Below are 15,227 nucleotides of genomic sequence, written 5' to 3'. Positions count from 1 at the left end.
AAAACCTAAAAATTAGCACCCTGAGCGTGCAGATGCCCGGTAAGCTTCTCATAAAGTGATTGTATCGCCGCATAAAATCAATAGTGACGTTTCAATGTTTCTAATCGCTTTACTGCGTTTGAATGATTCCGGCACGTTCGACGCGCGACTACAGCTTATGTCGTCATATGAAGGGAGGTTTACTGTACATAAGCCGATTAGCAAATGGTTATTGCATGATGATGTTACAAGCATCCAAGTGGTAAGGTGAGCTTATCTGAGGTGGTTCTAGTGCACCGTTAAATCTACATAAAACGAGCTCATCAACGAAGCGCAAATTGAATGTCAGGGCTTAGGACAGTTTAATTTGGAATGCGATAGCAGAACACGAGATTTGTATGTAGCGCAAACAAGCATGTAAAAGGTGAACTTAATGAGAGCAGCATTCCGAGCAAGTTGGTAATCCATTACTTAATGATTTTGCGCGACAAAAGCTTCCCGTCTCTGGCTCTCACAGAAAAAGAAGTAAGTTTCTTGGAGGCGGCATCACATGACTCGTAACTATGTTACATGAATTCGCACTTCATTTTCTTGTAAGCGCATGCGCGGTCCACACTGCTTCCCATGTATAAAATCGACGCAATGGCACAATAAACTTAGTTGAAAGTTTGCGCTTGGTGTGTCGTCTTCTCTCACGTCCATGTCGTTTTTTTGTCGCGCAATATCATTTAATTAATGTAAAAGGTGTAATAAAAAATACGTTTCGATAATGTTCGATGAGCGAGCATCTGAGGGCCGCGCTGAAACTTAAGAGGCATTTCGAAATGCATATGCCGCCGTAGGACTCTTAGGATTCAGACATTGTCCACTTCTAAGTAATCAAGAAAACCTTCAACGGAGATCAACAGAAAGTGCCGGAGTTTATGTCGCAAGAGGCATAAACGCACCAAGATAGATATACGACCTGACAATTATGCTCATACCGGTATGTGTGTACATGCGCAAATTCATATAAGTAATATTTTGTCATGTTTAGTCATGTTAAATCCATTAGATAGAACGTCCATGGCGAGACTGAGTAGCAGCATTGAAGTGTACGATGCGCCAACGTCCCTCCCCTCCCTTCCACTTGCTTCCCTGTCGCATGGCGCATGGATGTTCGAAACCAAGATTGCTCAATTAGCGTTGTCACGGCGCAGCATTGTTCGAGTAGGCGAAGCACCGATCAACGGGCGCCAAAAGGTCGTGGGAGGAGGAGCCGGCGAGCAAGGCGAGTACTGCCGGCCACTCGCGCAAGCGGTGGAAAATGTTGAAGGCCGGTGTAGAGGTATTTTAGAGCGCAGCTCATTGGCGCCCGCTCCTGCGTTTCGCGGCGCCGTCGTGCCTAGCCGTAGGCAAGGGCGTCATCCACGCGCTTCTGTAGCTGCTCCTGTTGTCATCTCTCGCGCGCGACGCGAGTCTTGCTGTCCTCTTGTCCTTGAAAGCCGGATCGCGCGTTCTCGCCAATGATCTCGCCCCCTTTCTCCGCGCGGCGCCGTTGCGGTGACTCTCGCCACTACCGTCCACTCCGCCCTCGCCGTCCCTTCTCCCGCTGTCGCGGCACTGCCCTGGTGCCGGCGGGGGGCGCTTCCTGCCCCCTCGCGCGTCACCCATGGCTATCCGCTCCTCCGTCTCCGCTCCGCGTGGCTGTACGGATCTGAACCGTGTCCCTCGCGTCTCTGTTCTGCGGGGCACGTTCCTCAGTGGCATTAGTCGCCTCTGGCAGTGCCGTTGCGATGACTCGAAAAACAGTTATAGCGTTTCGTCCCCTTACTTCTACTTACCACCACAGCCATGTTCGCCCACATTCAGGCCTCTCTGTGAGTGAATGAGTGTGTGACCTCTACTCAATACCCCTGTTTTCCACCCATTTCCTCATCCCACCTCAGAAGAAATATTAATTAATAATTGCTAATCTACACCCGCCCCCCTCTTCGCGGCGGTGACCCACTGTACGATGGCTCAATGGCGCGTCACCGGAGCGCCGGCTCGATAGCGGCGGATCGCGGTGCGTTCTGCCCAATCCGAAACGCAGAATCGCCTCTGCTCCGCACTGTGCGTTCTGTATGCGGTTGCCTGTTGTTGAAATAAGGCAGCAGCTGCGCTCCAGGATCGCATTACCAAAAAGCGTAATCGTCGGCCATTTTTTTTTTGTTCTTCGCGCGACCTTGACGCCCCCTCTGCATTCTCTGCCCCACACGTGAATTGAGAAGGTTTCTAAGGCTATAGGGGTTACGAATACCCCGACATATGTGGCATCTCTGTGCAACAGTGTCCCTGAATTGCTAACAGTGTATGTATTGTCATAGGGTATATGAGCCGTATGGCCGGCTTCCGCTGTTTCGTCTGTGCTTGTCAACGCACAATAGAGGTCCGCCACGGACTCTAGGGGGTGCGTGTGTGTCTGTATAGTGCAATGCAAGGGCGCGACCGCTAATAGCAGGGAGGAATGACCTGTTCCCCAGCGACTAACTAAAAGAGGACGCGGTCAAGACTTTCGGATGAGTTGTGACACAAAGGGGTGAACTTGATTTGAACGTTACCAATATCTGCCGTTCCCCGACCCAGGGAGCTAGTGAAAGGGGAAGTAATTTAAACGCAGCTTTCGGTCCATGCTAGTCAGTCTAGAATCTGAGCCTATAATCTGCTGAGAAGCGTCGAGGGGCTACTGCCGTGCAGTATCGCCTTGGCCGCGTAGCCGCGTCTGAACTCCGAGTGACTAGTTGACGTAAGAGACGACAAACCAACATCTGCCATGAAGCTGATGGTAGTTCCCCTCAAGTTAGCTGAATCTGCTCGAGAGAAGTCATCAGATCTAGACTCCCAGGAAACGGAGCACAGCAATAGAATGCACCGCAACAAGATCTGCTCGCCAGCGTTCTTCGGGCAAGCTCTGCAGTCGACTCCACTGTTTATTTATTTATTTATTTATTATTATAAATGCCTCAATCGTCGAAGCGTTAAAGAGGGGAGTGGGGTTCAAATTGAAAAAGCAATTGAAAATTCAGAAAAACAAGGTGGTGACATTATACAAGTGTTAAGAAATACAAGAACACTGGGAAACATTAATTATAACAAACAGTAAATATGGTCTGACATTAAGCAAGTATAGTGTCGAGTAAACCGAAAGGAAAAAGAAAAGAAAGGTAGACACCCGCGGTTAAAAATATGCCAGATGCGTACATAATGTAACATGCCCAGTGAATGTGCACCATGCGAACAGATATATATCTTTATTGGAGATGTATATGCTACGTACTGGAACAAGAAAAATAAATATATCAGGCGTTAGTACCGCAAGCTAACTCATCAAACAAGCATTTTCGAAAAAGCGTACTGTCGGTCACAGATGCAATAGAAATCGGCAGGTGGTTCGAGTCTATAGTTGTGTGTGGCATGAAAAAAAATCGAGGAAGTTTTCGTATTGCAGCGGATGCAGCCTACTTTATTTTATGGACTTCCTGCTGCTGCCCACCCATGCGTATGTAACCATATTTTTAATTCTGCTTTAGTGGAACATTTTTAAAGTGTATTCTTGTGTAGCGTTAGTATTTATATTCACTGTTAATTTCACGTTGTATTTCCGTTGTCGTACTCATTGGTTTCTATTAAGTGCATGTGCTTTAGTGTTCTTGTGCCATTTATATTATTTTTGTATTGTTGTCAGTCGATAAATATTGTTTCTTTTTTTCTTTCTCCCGTCTATGACCCTTTTACTGTGTTCGCTTGGGTATGGAACGACCAACCGGCTTGTATACCCTTTGGTGGCTTCGGGCCGACGGCGAACGGGTGACAAGCCATGACAACGGTACTGACACACCTAATATGGTATGTTTTTCATAAGGTCAGAAGTTCGACTTGCCCTGCACCTCTCCTTCCCCGCCCCGGCCGAAAAAAAAAAATAAACCATAAATCTCCGTATTCTGAGATTTCGCCTGAAGTACGGGTTGAAACGGTGGAAATTATCGAAGAGCCAGACGTTAGAATTCATCTTAGGGCCAGGCCTAGAAGTTAACCGGTGACTGTGCATATATACCCATTCTGGCATATGCAGTTGATTTGAATTCAAGCGGCTGGCTAAGGCATCGGGTCGCTTCCCAACTCAAAAGTTCTTTAGATCTAGGTACAATAATGCGGCTTAATTTACTCATTGCAAATGGACGGATAGGTGGGCTAGTTTGTAATGCATTATTATAAAAACTTTGAGCCCCATAAACACACAGAGGTAGAAGAAGAAACGCACACCACACGCACTCACTCACAATTGATGTTTCACACAACATCAAACATCAGTTGTGAGTGAGCGCGCGTGGTGTGTGCTGCTTTTCTACGTGCTGTGTGTTTACAGCGCTCAAAGTTTTTATAATACTTTAATTTGCTCAGAAGAATTTACTCACCTTCTAGCGCCACCAGAAGTGCGTTAAACATCTTACAATTGGCCTATATTGAGAATTTCATATGTCGTCCCGGGTGTTTACGCTGTACTATGCGCTAGTTCAGTGATAAGCGATTCAAACGCGATATTCGCACAGCATACCGCACGACAGCCGACGCTTTTTGCGTTACTGCTGACTGCTGGGTGAGAGTCGGGGAACGAAGTGCAGTCGCCATGCACCACAAGCGCTCCCGCCCTCATCGTACAGCACGATGCATCAGCTCGCCTACCCCAGCGTCACCCCGCACAAGGCAAGCGCCGACAGCCATGCGCTCCGAGTATCGTTTAACTCACTGTGCACCCTATATTCTAGAAGTACGTATATAAAGCAAAATATGTGCGCGTTAGTGCTTTTTCTTCTGTTTTGTGAGCAAGCGGTGGATTAGTGAACTAGGATACTGTAAGCCTGGAAAGCCCACGCTGATTATCTAAATATGTCTCAATGCGTTACAGCTAGACTCGTGTATTTAGGATGCCTATAAACGTTAGAAGGTCACGCTTGGCACCGTGCACTGTTTTGGCCAAGCGATCACGTTCTCATGGCACGTATTCGAATTACCTTTGCAAACAGGTGATTAGCGATCTATCCTGAATACGTTCTCAACTGGGTCCTCTTTCTTTGTTTCTTAAGTAGGAGCTTCAGCTTTTCGTTATGTGTATACGCTACATGTAGTATGTAACACAGCGGAACAGAGACTCTTTACGGCACTGGTGCATCCATTGTTTTTCGCATAGCGATGCTTTAAAATTTACCTAACCGCTTTGAGAAAGAACCAAGGCAGGAACGTCCGGGCTGCTAGTTCTGCCCTTCTCTGCTAGCACCTGATACCCACATCGCGGTTTATACATACCGTGACTGGCACTCTCGACAGACAAATCGCACGATGCTGGCGCGGTACACCGACAATACGTCTTCATATAATGTTGCCCAAATTAATATTCAAACAGGCGCCACGTGCGGAATTCGCGGCGGCACCGCTACATGGCGCAGCGTGTCCATAGGGAAGCGCGAGAGAGGAGCCGGCTGCGGTACACGCCTCACATACATCATGCGTTTAGGCGGCTGCAATAGAGTGCGTCGCTAACTTGTTTCAATGCTAAACGCGTTAACATCGACATTCGTCGCGCGATGAGGTGTGCTGGAATTTCTTTTTCCTTTGTTGGTGATAAGGTTGCTATAGATTTAGCCAATATACCACATTCCTTGCTTTGTCCTACAGATTCCATATTCGTTGATTGCGTTGGCCCATCAACCGCTCAATTAATTATCAAGGTTTCCTCTTCCTATTACTTAATTAATGTCCACATGGTGAATTACAAGCAAAATGCTAAAATGTACTGCTCTGTTTCGATCTGTTATTCTACCTAAGCTGCTTACTATGCCGTCGCCGTGCTGATCGCTTCAACAGACTAAACAATGGCGCAGGTGTTTCCAGTGCATAAAACAGGTAATGAGCCTTGTCGTGAGAACTACCGCTGCATCTATTTGATTTGTATTGTACGAAAACCTTTAAAACACATAATATATTCCGCCTCATCGATTTCCTGGAAAGCAATTCGTTGTTCCATGCTTGCCAGCACGGTTCTGAAAAAAAAAAACCCTTTCCATGCGCTTCTAAACTTGTTTGTTCCGCTAACAATGTGTTCTCCACCTTAGTTGAAGGATTTGATGCTTACTGCATTTTCTTTACATTTAGACTCAGTATGTCATAATCTAGTTATTTATAACCTTGGTCACCTTAATATGATCGAAATGTGTAGTCGTAGATTAGGACATTTCTTTTCATTCGTACTGCGTATGTTACCACTAATAATTTTCATTGATCTCGTCACCCGGAGTGCCACAAGGATCAGTCTCGGAGCGGTTGCTTGATATATATTGACGATCTCTCGAAATATGTAACTTCATCACCAATTATTATGCTTGTGGGTGACTGTGTAATATACGCAAAAACTGCTAACCCTGCTGATATTTGTAAACTGCAAGGGGATATCCACAACACGTAACTGTGGAGCAACAATTGACTAATGAAGCTTGCCGCCAACACGTATATGCGCACATAACGTACAGTCAACAAAGGAGATCAGCGTGAATAGATACTCATAAACACATTTCTATCGTCAGTTGACACTGAAAAATACCTTGGTCTACATATAATTATTGATCCGCCACTAAACATGCATGCTAATTATGTTACTGCTAAAGCATAGACACGTTGGAATATCTTCGCCGTAGTGTTTTCCACTCTACTCCACTTCTGATAGCAAGCGTCCTCATCGTGGTCGCTTATTACCATTTGTTTGGGCTAGTAGTGCACAGCAGCAGTATTGCACCACGATAACTGGGACAGTGTGCTTACCATAACGGCCAGCCTTCTGAAGAGGGAGCAATGTTTCGGGTAAGGAAGAACAGTATGTCCGAGCAGAGAAAAGTTGGTGCGAAGTGGTGTTGACGGTAACATGGCCATAACATTATTTTCGCGTTTCTCTAGTATTCAGCACGATGTCCCAGTGCGTTTTTCTCTCGATGCAGCGCTCATTTCTATGGCATCATTTCGTTCCTCTGGCTCCTATTTGGTATTCACCGCCCTGCGCATGCCACCTTACCTAGAGCTGGTTTCATAGTGCCGTCTGGAGCTGGACATTCACAGGCGAAGCACGACTCGGAAGCCTCCCTGCTCTGGCAGACGCCTGGACACTGCTCCGGGGTTGGGAGACAGCTGGCCTCCTTCAGCGGGCCGTCTGGGCACGGAACGAGGTCACGAAAAGAAGCAACAGCCTGTGTTAACGACTAAATGCTAAAGCACGAACTTATTTTAGTACCTTCCGATTCAATGGGATGCAAAGCAAATGAACGCTGCGCCTTCAAATGGAGAGTAGCCTTGAAATTCTAGGCAGTGCAACTCATTGCTACAAAAACAAGGTCAAAATATCGTGTGCATTCTATCTTTAATGTCCTGTGAACCGCACAAATAAGCACTTCTTCCACAATACACGTGGCAGACTTTAAAATTAAAAATAAATCTTCAGATCCAACGCACATATTTGAATTATCGTCAAAGGAAACTTTCGTAAAACCTGTTAATTAAACACTACAAACAAAAAAGAAATACGACGCTCACAGTTCTCTTTATTGTCATTATTTCCAACGTTTAATACCATACAAAGTTTCTGTTTATGCATTGCACAGGTCGGAACATTAACGTCACACGATGTTCAGGTTCACGCCTTACACTGTCCACAAGCTATGCCGAAATGCAAACAGTAGTTCATGTGAATGCACACTGGGATGTCGATGCTGTGATGAAGCAACGATGGAGGCGACCTGTGACGTTTGCCGTGGGAAGAATGGTGATGAGAGTTGTATGGGCACAGAGAAGTACGACGCGGAAGCTAGGGGTAACGCTGACTACCATTCGCGTGTTGTATTCTCCCGTCACTGGTCTAATGAAAACAGGCGCTCTCACACCTGCGACGCCACGTGACGTACACATACGCAAATCATCTCAATGGTCACCAAGGTAGAGCTTTGGACTAGTGGTTGCTGCATAAGGAACGTTTTTCCCAGCGCATTGGACAAGGACCGCAGAATACAGACCCACATCTCTCTCTGTGCGTGTATATTCTGGCATCCTTGTCATATACACTGGGAAAAACAGCGTGCATAACATAGAAATAGTTGATGTGAGAACGAGAGAAGTATGCGTGCGATTGTGGCCTAGTGAAGAGAACAACAGAATATATTGTTTCATAGCACTGCTGTGATGCGAGACCTAATTTTGATACCATCATTGGACGCATATTTAGTCTTTGTGTGATATATATATATAGGGGGCTTCTTTAAAGTTCAGCACGCAGGACCCAACGTAACATACGCAGGGAAGAGGCGACGAACTTTTCGGAAGACTTGTTTACTGAACGTTTTCGGCTGGTCCACCAGCCGAATTTGTTCAGTAAATAAGTCTTCCTAAACGTTCGTCGTCTTTATCCTGCGTATATATATATATATATATATATATATATATTCGGCCGTACAACAACAACCACGATCAGCAAAGTCCAGGAAGGGTTTTTTAGGAAGCCCCCTTTAAGAATGCCAATGTACGAAGTATATTGAATTATTCACTACACGAGCGATTACACTTTTGTCTCACTCTAAACACAACAATCATACGGCACCATTGTTTGACAACTTTCACATATTACCATTTGACTGTCTACATGAACAGAGTATAGCATTGTGTGCCTATAAGGTCCTAAATTACAATCGCCATTTTAATGTTTCAATGTTCCATTCTTTAAAATTATTACGCGAAACGTGTTACCGCTAGTGTTGCGGCTCAGGGTAGCGCTTATGCGAGGAATCTACCTGGTACAGGAATTAGTACGTCCGGTAGTAGGAATCAAGGAAGAGGGGTTTATTTTACTTTATTTACACTTGCTCCAGATACGGAAGCCAACACCATGTAGGAGCATATGAAGCGTCTCAGTTGACATCAGAACACATCAGCACACCTCCACTGCACGGAAGATCTCCGCTTCTGAAACCAATCGTCTTCCCTAGGAAACTCGACTCAAGAATCTGATGACTATATCTCGGCCAATGACAGTCGTCCAATCGGTCGCAATATCCCTCCCATGATGGCGCACTGTTCCGCCAGATTCCGCCTCCTATGCTCCACCTTCGCCCCCGCATACGGCGCAAGGGTGTAGCAATCTGGGAATCCGAGGTTGATGCTGCTCCCAAGGTAGCCTTTAACGTTGGGCCCTTTTACAAGTACTTCAGCCTGTCAGGGTCAGGTTAAGGCAGAGTGATCTTCACGGTAGGCGGCACCTCAAAGTGAGCTCCTTTGTTCGCGCGTCACAGTCTATGTCGGGTCTGGCGTCGTCTGGGCGCGCGCTAATGAAAGGACTGCCTTTTGGGAAATGGCAAGAAATGTTCTAGAAGTGATGGCTGATGACACACTGCAGCTTGAGGTCCCAGCTTTCGCTTGGTTGCGGTCTAGTACCTGGGAATACACAAGCACAAAGAAACTCTGGTCGGCGTGCCCAAGCGACACGACCACCGGACGGCATGATATCCGCATCGCTTTACAAAGTTCTACCCCCCCTCTGTCTCGCTTTTCTTTTTGTCGTGGTCAGCCATCGGCAAGACAGAAATTAGTTGCCCTATCTCAGTAACAACGACAGTGATACGCACAGAACACTTTTTCTTTAATTCACCCTGAGTTCATTGCTTAAAATTCCCGGCTCAGACTATCTGCATTCTTACTCTGGCTCCCTTTCCTATGCTTGAAACCGGAGTGGTGTTCTTGCAAAAAGACACTCCATCTCAGCAGTCTTCCGTTTCTTTTTCTTCGACATTTGCATTAGCCATGCAAGAGGGCAATGGTCTCTCGCGGCCGTGAATTTCGTGCCTTGAATGTAGCATCCTAGCTTTTGAATGGCCCGTAGCATGCACAAACATTCTTTCTCAGAGGTACTGAACACGTCTTCTCGCGGTGTCAGTTTTGGACTGAGGCGTTGAGCCGTGCCCCCCCCCCCCTTCCCCCCCAAGGGCAGCAGGAGATAGCAAGAAACTTTCCTTTCTCACAACGAACCATTGCTCGGCAGCACCGGATGCTCGTAACCGCTTTCGTTAAGTTGGGCAAGGGCGACACGAAGACAACGGTTGCTGGCGTCACACTAGAGAATGAATTCGCTGCAAAAGTCTGGCGAGACGAGCACAGTCCTTGAGGACAAGGTTTTTCTCTCAAAACAATCCACATATTCAGAATAAGGCTCCGTAAATCTTCCACATTCGTGCGACTCACGCACTAAGATTTTCTTTGTCGTGTGCACAAGGCACCCGCACTAAAGAAATAACAAAAAAATGTTGCTTGAAACAACACGAAGATTCTAGCTGATTTCTAAATACTTTCACGCACGCACTAAGCGGTGCTCAAAACGCTGCCGTCTTATGAATACACATGCCAGGCACGTACCAACGCTTCGCTTCTCTGTGTCTGCGCAAGACAAGGCTTAATGGAACGGTACAAACAATTTCTAAAATTGCGCTGTTAAACAACGGCTCCTCCAAATAACGTGTCTCACTTTTCAAAGAAAAAATATCGCGAAAACTTCCGAAAAGTGAACTGATACTCAAGCGTGCCACTACATGCTTCTAACAAGTAACCTAGGCTTCACGTTGCAAGCTTCTCTAAAAAAAATGAAGCCTATGTGCTTAAAAAGAAAGAACGGCTACTGGTGAAAGCAAAGTTTCCAAAAATTTATGCGCGCAAACCATCTCTTTCACAATCTCAGTGAGCTCCTACAACAACCAATCTAAACACAGTCCAAAACTTGCTTATCGGAACCATCTCTAGTTTAGGATATCTAAAAACGTTTAACCAAACTCTAAAATAAACAAACAGACAAACTGTTGTTTCCACAAAACCTAGTATCGCCGTTCTTCATTACGAATAGCCGACGATTGCGTCATCTCTATAAGCTGTACTCGAGGCGGGCGCGGTCTGCAAGCACTTCTTGTCCATCTTGTCAACCAGGGAATACAAAGGGCACGTAGGTCATTCCCCTCACTGCAGACTCCCGACACTTTACGTACTGGCAGCATGCAGTCTATGCTCTGCACTGCAAATTCACTGCCTGGTATGACCACTTCGCGTCGCCTTGTCGCCGCGGCCTCCTGTGTCCTGCAGGTCACACCTAGAAAGGAACTCAACGAGGGGGAACATAATTGCCCACTGGCGTTTGTCCTCCTCCGCGTCGAACATCTCTTTCTTTTCGTGCTCTTTTGGCGGCTCGGACGAGCTCTGACTGGAAGCATTCCCAACGACAAACGCGCCTTTCCAATTCTTTCACTGCGCTCCCCAGAGGTTTTGATGGCTTTCGCTCTATACAGCCGCATTGCCTTCTCTGCCAAATTCTTGGCTCCGCGACAGCTATTTCTCTTAGCACGCTTTCTGGAGCTCATTTCTGAGCTCCTTTTTTTTACCTTCCCTTTGGCGGCTGCTCAGCCAGACCCTCTTCCTGAGTTTTTGTCGGGGAATTCGGAAGGATTTTCTCCTCCGGCTTAGCTATGTCTCCGGAGCTAGCTGTTTTATCCTCTTTCTCTACACTTTGTTCAGCGTCGTAACTCAGCGCCTTACCCTCTTTCCTGAACTTCTTTCATGGAATTTGAAAAGAATTCCTACTGCGGCTTAACTACGTCTCCGGAGCTAGCAGTTTTTTTTCTTTGCTCTTTGTTCATCGTCGTAACTTAGCTACTGAGCTAGCTCGTGTGTTTCAGACGCCGTGAAAGCCATGACCTGGGCTTCAGCAAATGTGCACCCACTTTTATTGAGTAGCGACTAAGAGTTGTTCGAGAAAAGGTAAGGGTAGCCAACTAGTAGCCCGTAGGATACTGCTGCTACTGTGTGGGTGCTACTGTTTGGGTGCTGCTACTGTCTGGGTGTACTATCTGGGTGTCTCAAGGCAAAGTTCTCATGCTGAAATTGGAAAAGACACCAGTTTTGCACATAATGTGTGAGAAGGACTTAAATTATGGGGTTTTACGTGCCAAAACCACTTTCTGATTATGAGGCACGCCGTAGTGGAGGACTCCGGAAATTTCGACCACCTGGGGTTCTTTAAAGTGCACCTAAATCTAAGTACACGGGTGTTTTCGCATTTCGCCCCCATCGAAATGCGGCCGCCGTGGCCGGGATTCGATCCCGCGACCTCATGCTCAGCAGCCTAACACCATAGCCACTGAGCAACCACGGCGGGTTGAGGAGGACTTGGCGCAATTTGTGTAACAGGTCGTCACGGTGCAAAAATATTTTTCTTAGTTGTGATCCTGCATGTCATTTTTCTTTATTTTTTTGATCACTTTGTTCAACAGGATAACATAATCCTGTCCTTCTGTAGAGTGTTACATGTGTCTAAACCTATTTCTTCATATTACACAGCTTTTTGTGTTACCAATGCCCCTACTCTTTATCTACATTATGCAACTGAACATTTGTATAAAGCTTTCAATATTTCTGTGTGCTGGATTAGTGCCTTATATCCCTTCTCTGTTGTCTTTGCTAGTTTTTCTAACATTGTACAACGAAACTATGGATTCGTAACGATTCAGCAACATCTCATTCTGAGTACGTTTACCCTTCTCAAAGGCTGCTGTTTTGTTATACTTGCTATAATTAATTTATGCATACATATGTTATCACTACTGTCTACTAATGGATTCAAATAGAATGGATTCTAGTCCATCGGAACTAAATTCACGCATTGTAGACCAGTGCATATCACCGCTAGCTGTGCTTCACATTAATATGCAGTCTGCTCGCTGCAAAGAGGACAACCTGTTTATTCTTCTTGATGAGTTCAAATTTGATTTCTCCATAGTTATGCTAACAGAAACTTGGTACCGTGATGACTCGGACGTTATTAATATCGAAGGTTATAATCCAGTTCATTTAAATAGGAAAATAAGGACAGGGGGTGGCGTATGTATGTATGTTAAAGATGAGATGAGATACGAAAGGCTTAACGAGTGGTCTCAATGCACGGATGATATTGAAATTGTATGTCTTAAAGTAGAAAACTGTGTGTTTGTTGCAATATACAGACCACCTGATGGCAGCATAAGCAATTTTATGCAGTTTTTAGATAACATATTTTCCTTCGTTAATGACAATGGATATAAACTCGTGTTGGGAGGTGACTTGAATATTGATATGTTAGCAAGCACAAAAAAGCAGAAGTATCTTTCGCACTTCTTGATTCCCACTTTTTATCGAATGTTATTGTCACTCCTACTCGTATTACTGATTCTAGTGCAACATTAATAGACCTGTTCATAACAAACTTGCCCTTCGATTCCGCACTTTCTGGCACTATTTGTACCACTATCAGTGATCACCTACCTATCTATTGTATTGTACACCAATCCCGCTGCACACCTAGACAGGCTGCTTCTGGTATATATTATAGAGCTGTAAATTTAACCTCCCTTTCGCGCTTTCGTGATGAAATAGCGCAAACGCAATAGGATGACTTATTTTTTTCTCCTGTGCTGACTTAGCTTGCGACAACCTTATCCGAACGATCACTTCAGTCTATAATATACATTTCCCACTTCAGGTTTTTAAAAAACCAAAGCGTGCCCGCAAACCTCGCACGACCACAGAGATCCTAAAAATTATGAAGGAAAAGGATAGGCTTTCTCATGCATTCCTAGTTAACCGAAATCCAGATGTTTTAAGGATGTTTAAAGAATGTAGAAATTTGATCATTAAATTACAACGGCTAGAAAAACGAAATTACTATTATAACATTTTCGAAGGCGTCACAGATATCAAACAAATGTGGAATAAATTACACTCCATCATATCTCCAGGTAGAATAAGAAGTAGTTTAGAAGAACTTGTAGTTGATAATGAAGTTATCAAAGGCAAGGAGTTAGCCGACAAATTTGATGAATTCTTTATATCTGTAACTGAGAGCTTACATCAAGATAGTGCCTTTGATTACTTATTCGTGCCACTCAAGGAATCAATATTTTTTACACAACTGATGAAAATGAAGTATTAAGAGTATTTGAAAACTTTAAGACGAGTAAGAGCGAGGACGTAAATGGTCTAAAAATGGAGCCAATTAAATATGTTATTGATCTACTTAGCCCTTGTGTGACACATATTTATAACCTTTTCTTACAAACGGGCATTTTCCTAGAGAATATGAAGAATGCTAAGGTGACGGTAATACCTAAAAGTGGAGATAAAAACATTCTCGGGAATTATAGACCTATTTCAATCCTTCCCCTATTCTCCAAAGGACTTGAAAAAATTATTCATCTAAGGCTGTCAATTTTTTCTTACAAACGTTCCGTCATAACTAAATCGCAATACGGATTTAGATCAGGTTTTTCAACAGAAAGTGTTCTACTGTTTAAAAAAGAATTGGTACTTAAAAATATTGAAGCAAAAAAATTCACACTCGGCATATTTTTAGATATGTCCAAAGCCTTTGACAAAATTATCCATGAAACATTAATAGGAAAGCTGAAGTGTTATGGAGTTCGTGGTGTTGCCCTAAATCTAATTCAAAACTACTTAACAAACAGAAATTAATGTGTATCGATGAGCAGAACTCTGTCTTCTATGCAACCTGTTAAATATGGAGTTCCTCAAGGCTGCATATTGGGCCCGCTTTTGTTTAATATATTTATTAACGATATTGTAAATGTTGACCATTCAGCCCAACACATAATCTATGCTGATAATAGAAGTCTTTTCTTTTCAGGAACAAATATACATGATCTCGTGAATCTAGCTAACTTGACATTAGAAAAAATATGCAGCTGGACACTTAGCAATTCTTTGCAAATTAACTGCTCAAAAACTAAAGCTATTCTTTTTCGCTCTAAATCTCCACTTGGTGAGCTCTCTGATTCTTACAATCTCATGTTGAATAATAATAAAATTGAATTTTCTTTTACAGTAAAATCTCTAGGTGTAATTTTTCACGAATATATGAAATGGGATCTCCATACGGAACATTTACAAAACAAACTTTGCAAGGTCTTGGGCGTACTGACAAAATGTCAGCGTGTATTGCCAGTTCTTCAAAAGCTTTCGATATTTAAGGCACTCTATTAACTTAATTTGGGGTAACGGAACGCAGCAATCCATAAATAATCTTGTTATCCGACAAAAAAGGCCCTACGTTCTGTTGCAAACCTACCATTTAAGGCACATACTTCAGAACTATTCGTCAAATATAATGTAAT

General features: G+C 44.3%; 1 protein-coding gene across 5 annotated transcripts in view; it reads right to left on the bottom strand.

Annotated features, from left to right (window-relative positions):
• Window positions 1–15,227, bottom strand: part of LOC126516448 (papilin-like) — a 530,520-nt gene that overhangs the window by 216,636 nt on the left and 298,657 nt on the right. For all 5 annotated transcript variants that reach the window (XM_055064066.2, XM_055064065.2, XM_050166565.3 and 2 more), the window contains exon 9: window positions 7,061–7,195. In XM_055064066.2, the coding sequence (XP_054920041.2) occupies window positions 7,061–7,195 (135 nt within the window). The remainder of the gene's footprint in view (window positions 1–7,060; window positions 7,196–15,227) is intronic.

This window comes from Dermacentor andersoni, chromosome 1, assembly GCF_023375885.2.
Source record: "Dermacentor andersoni chromosome 1, qqDerAnde1_hic_scaffold, whole genome shotgun sequence".
Taxonomy (NCBI): domain Eukaryota; kingdom Metazoa; phylum Arthropoda; class Arachnida; order Ixodida; family Ixodidae; genus Dermacentor; species Dermacentor andersoni.
This window is presented reverse-complemented; position numbering and strand designations above follow the sequence as displayed.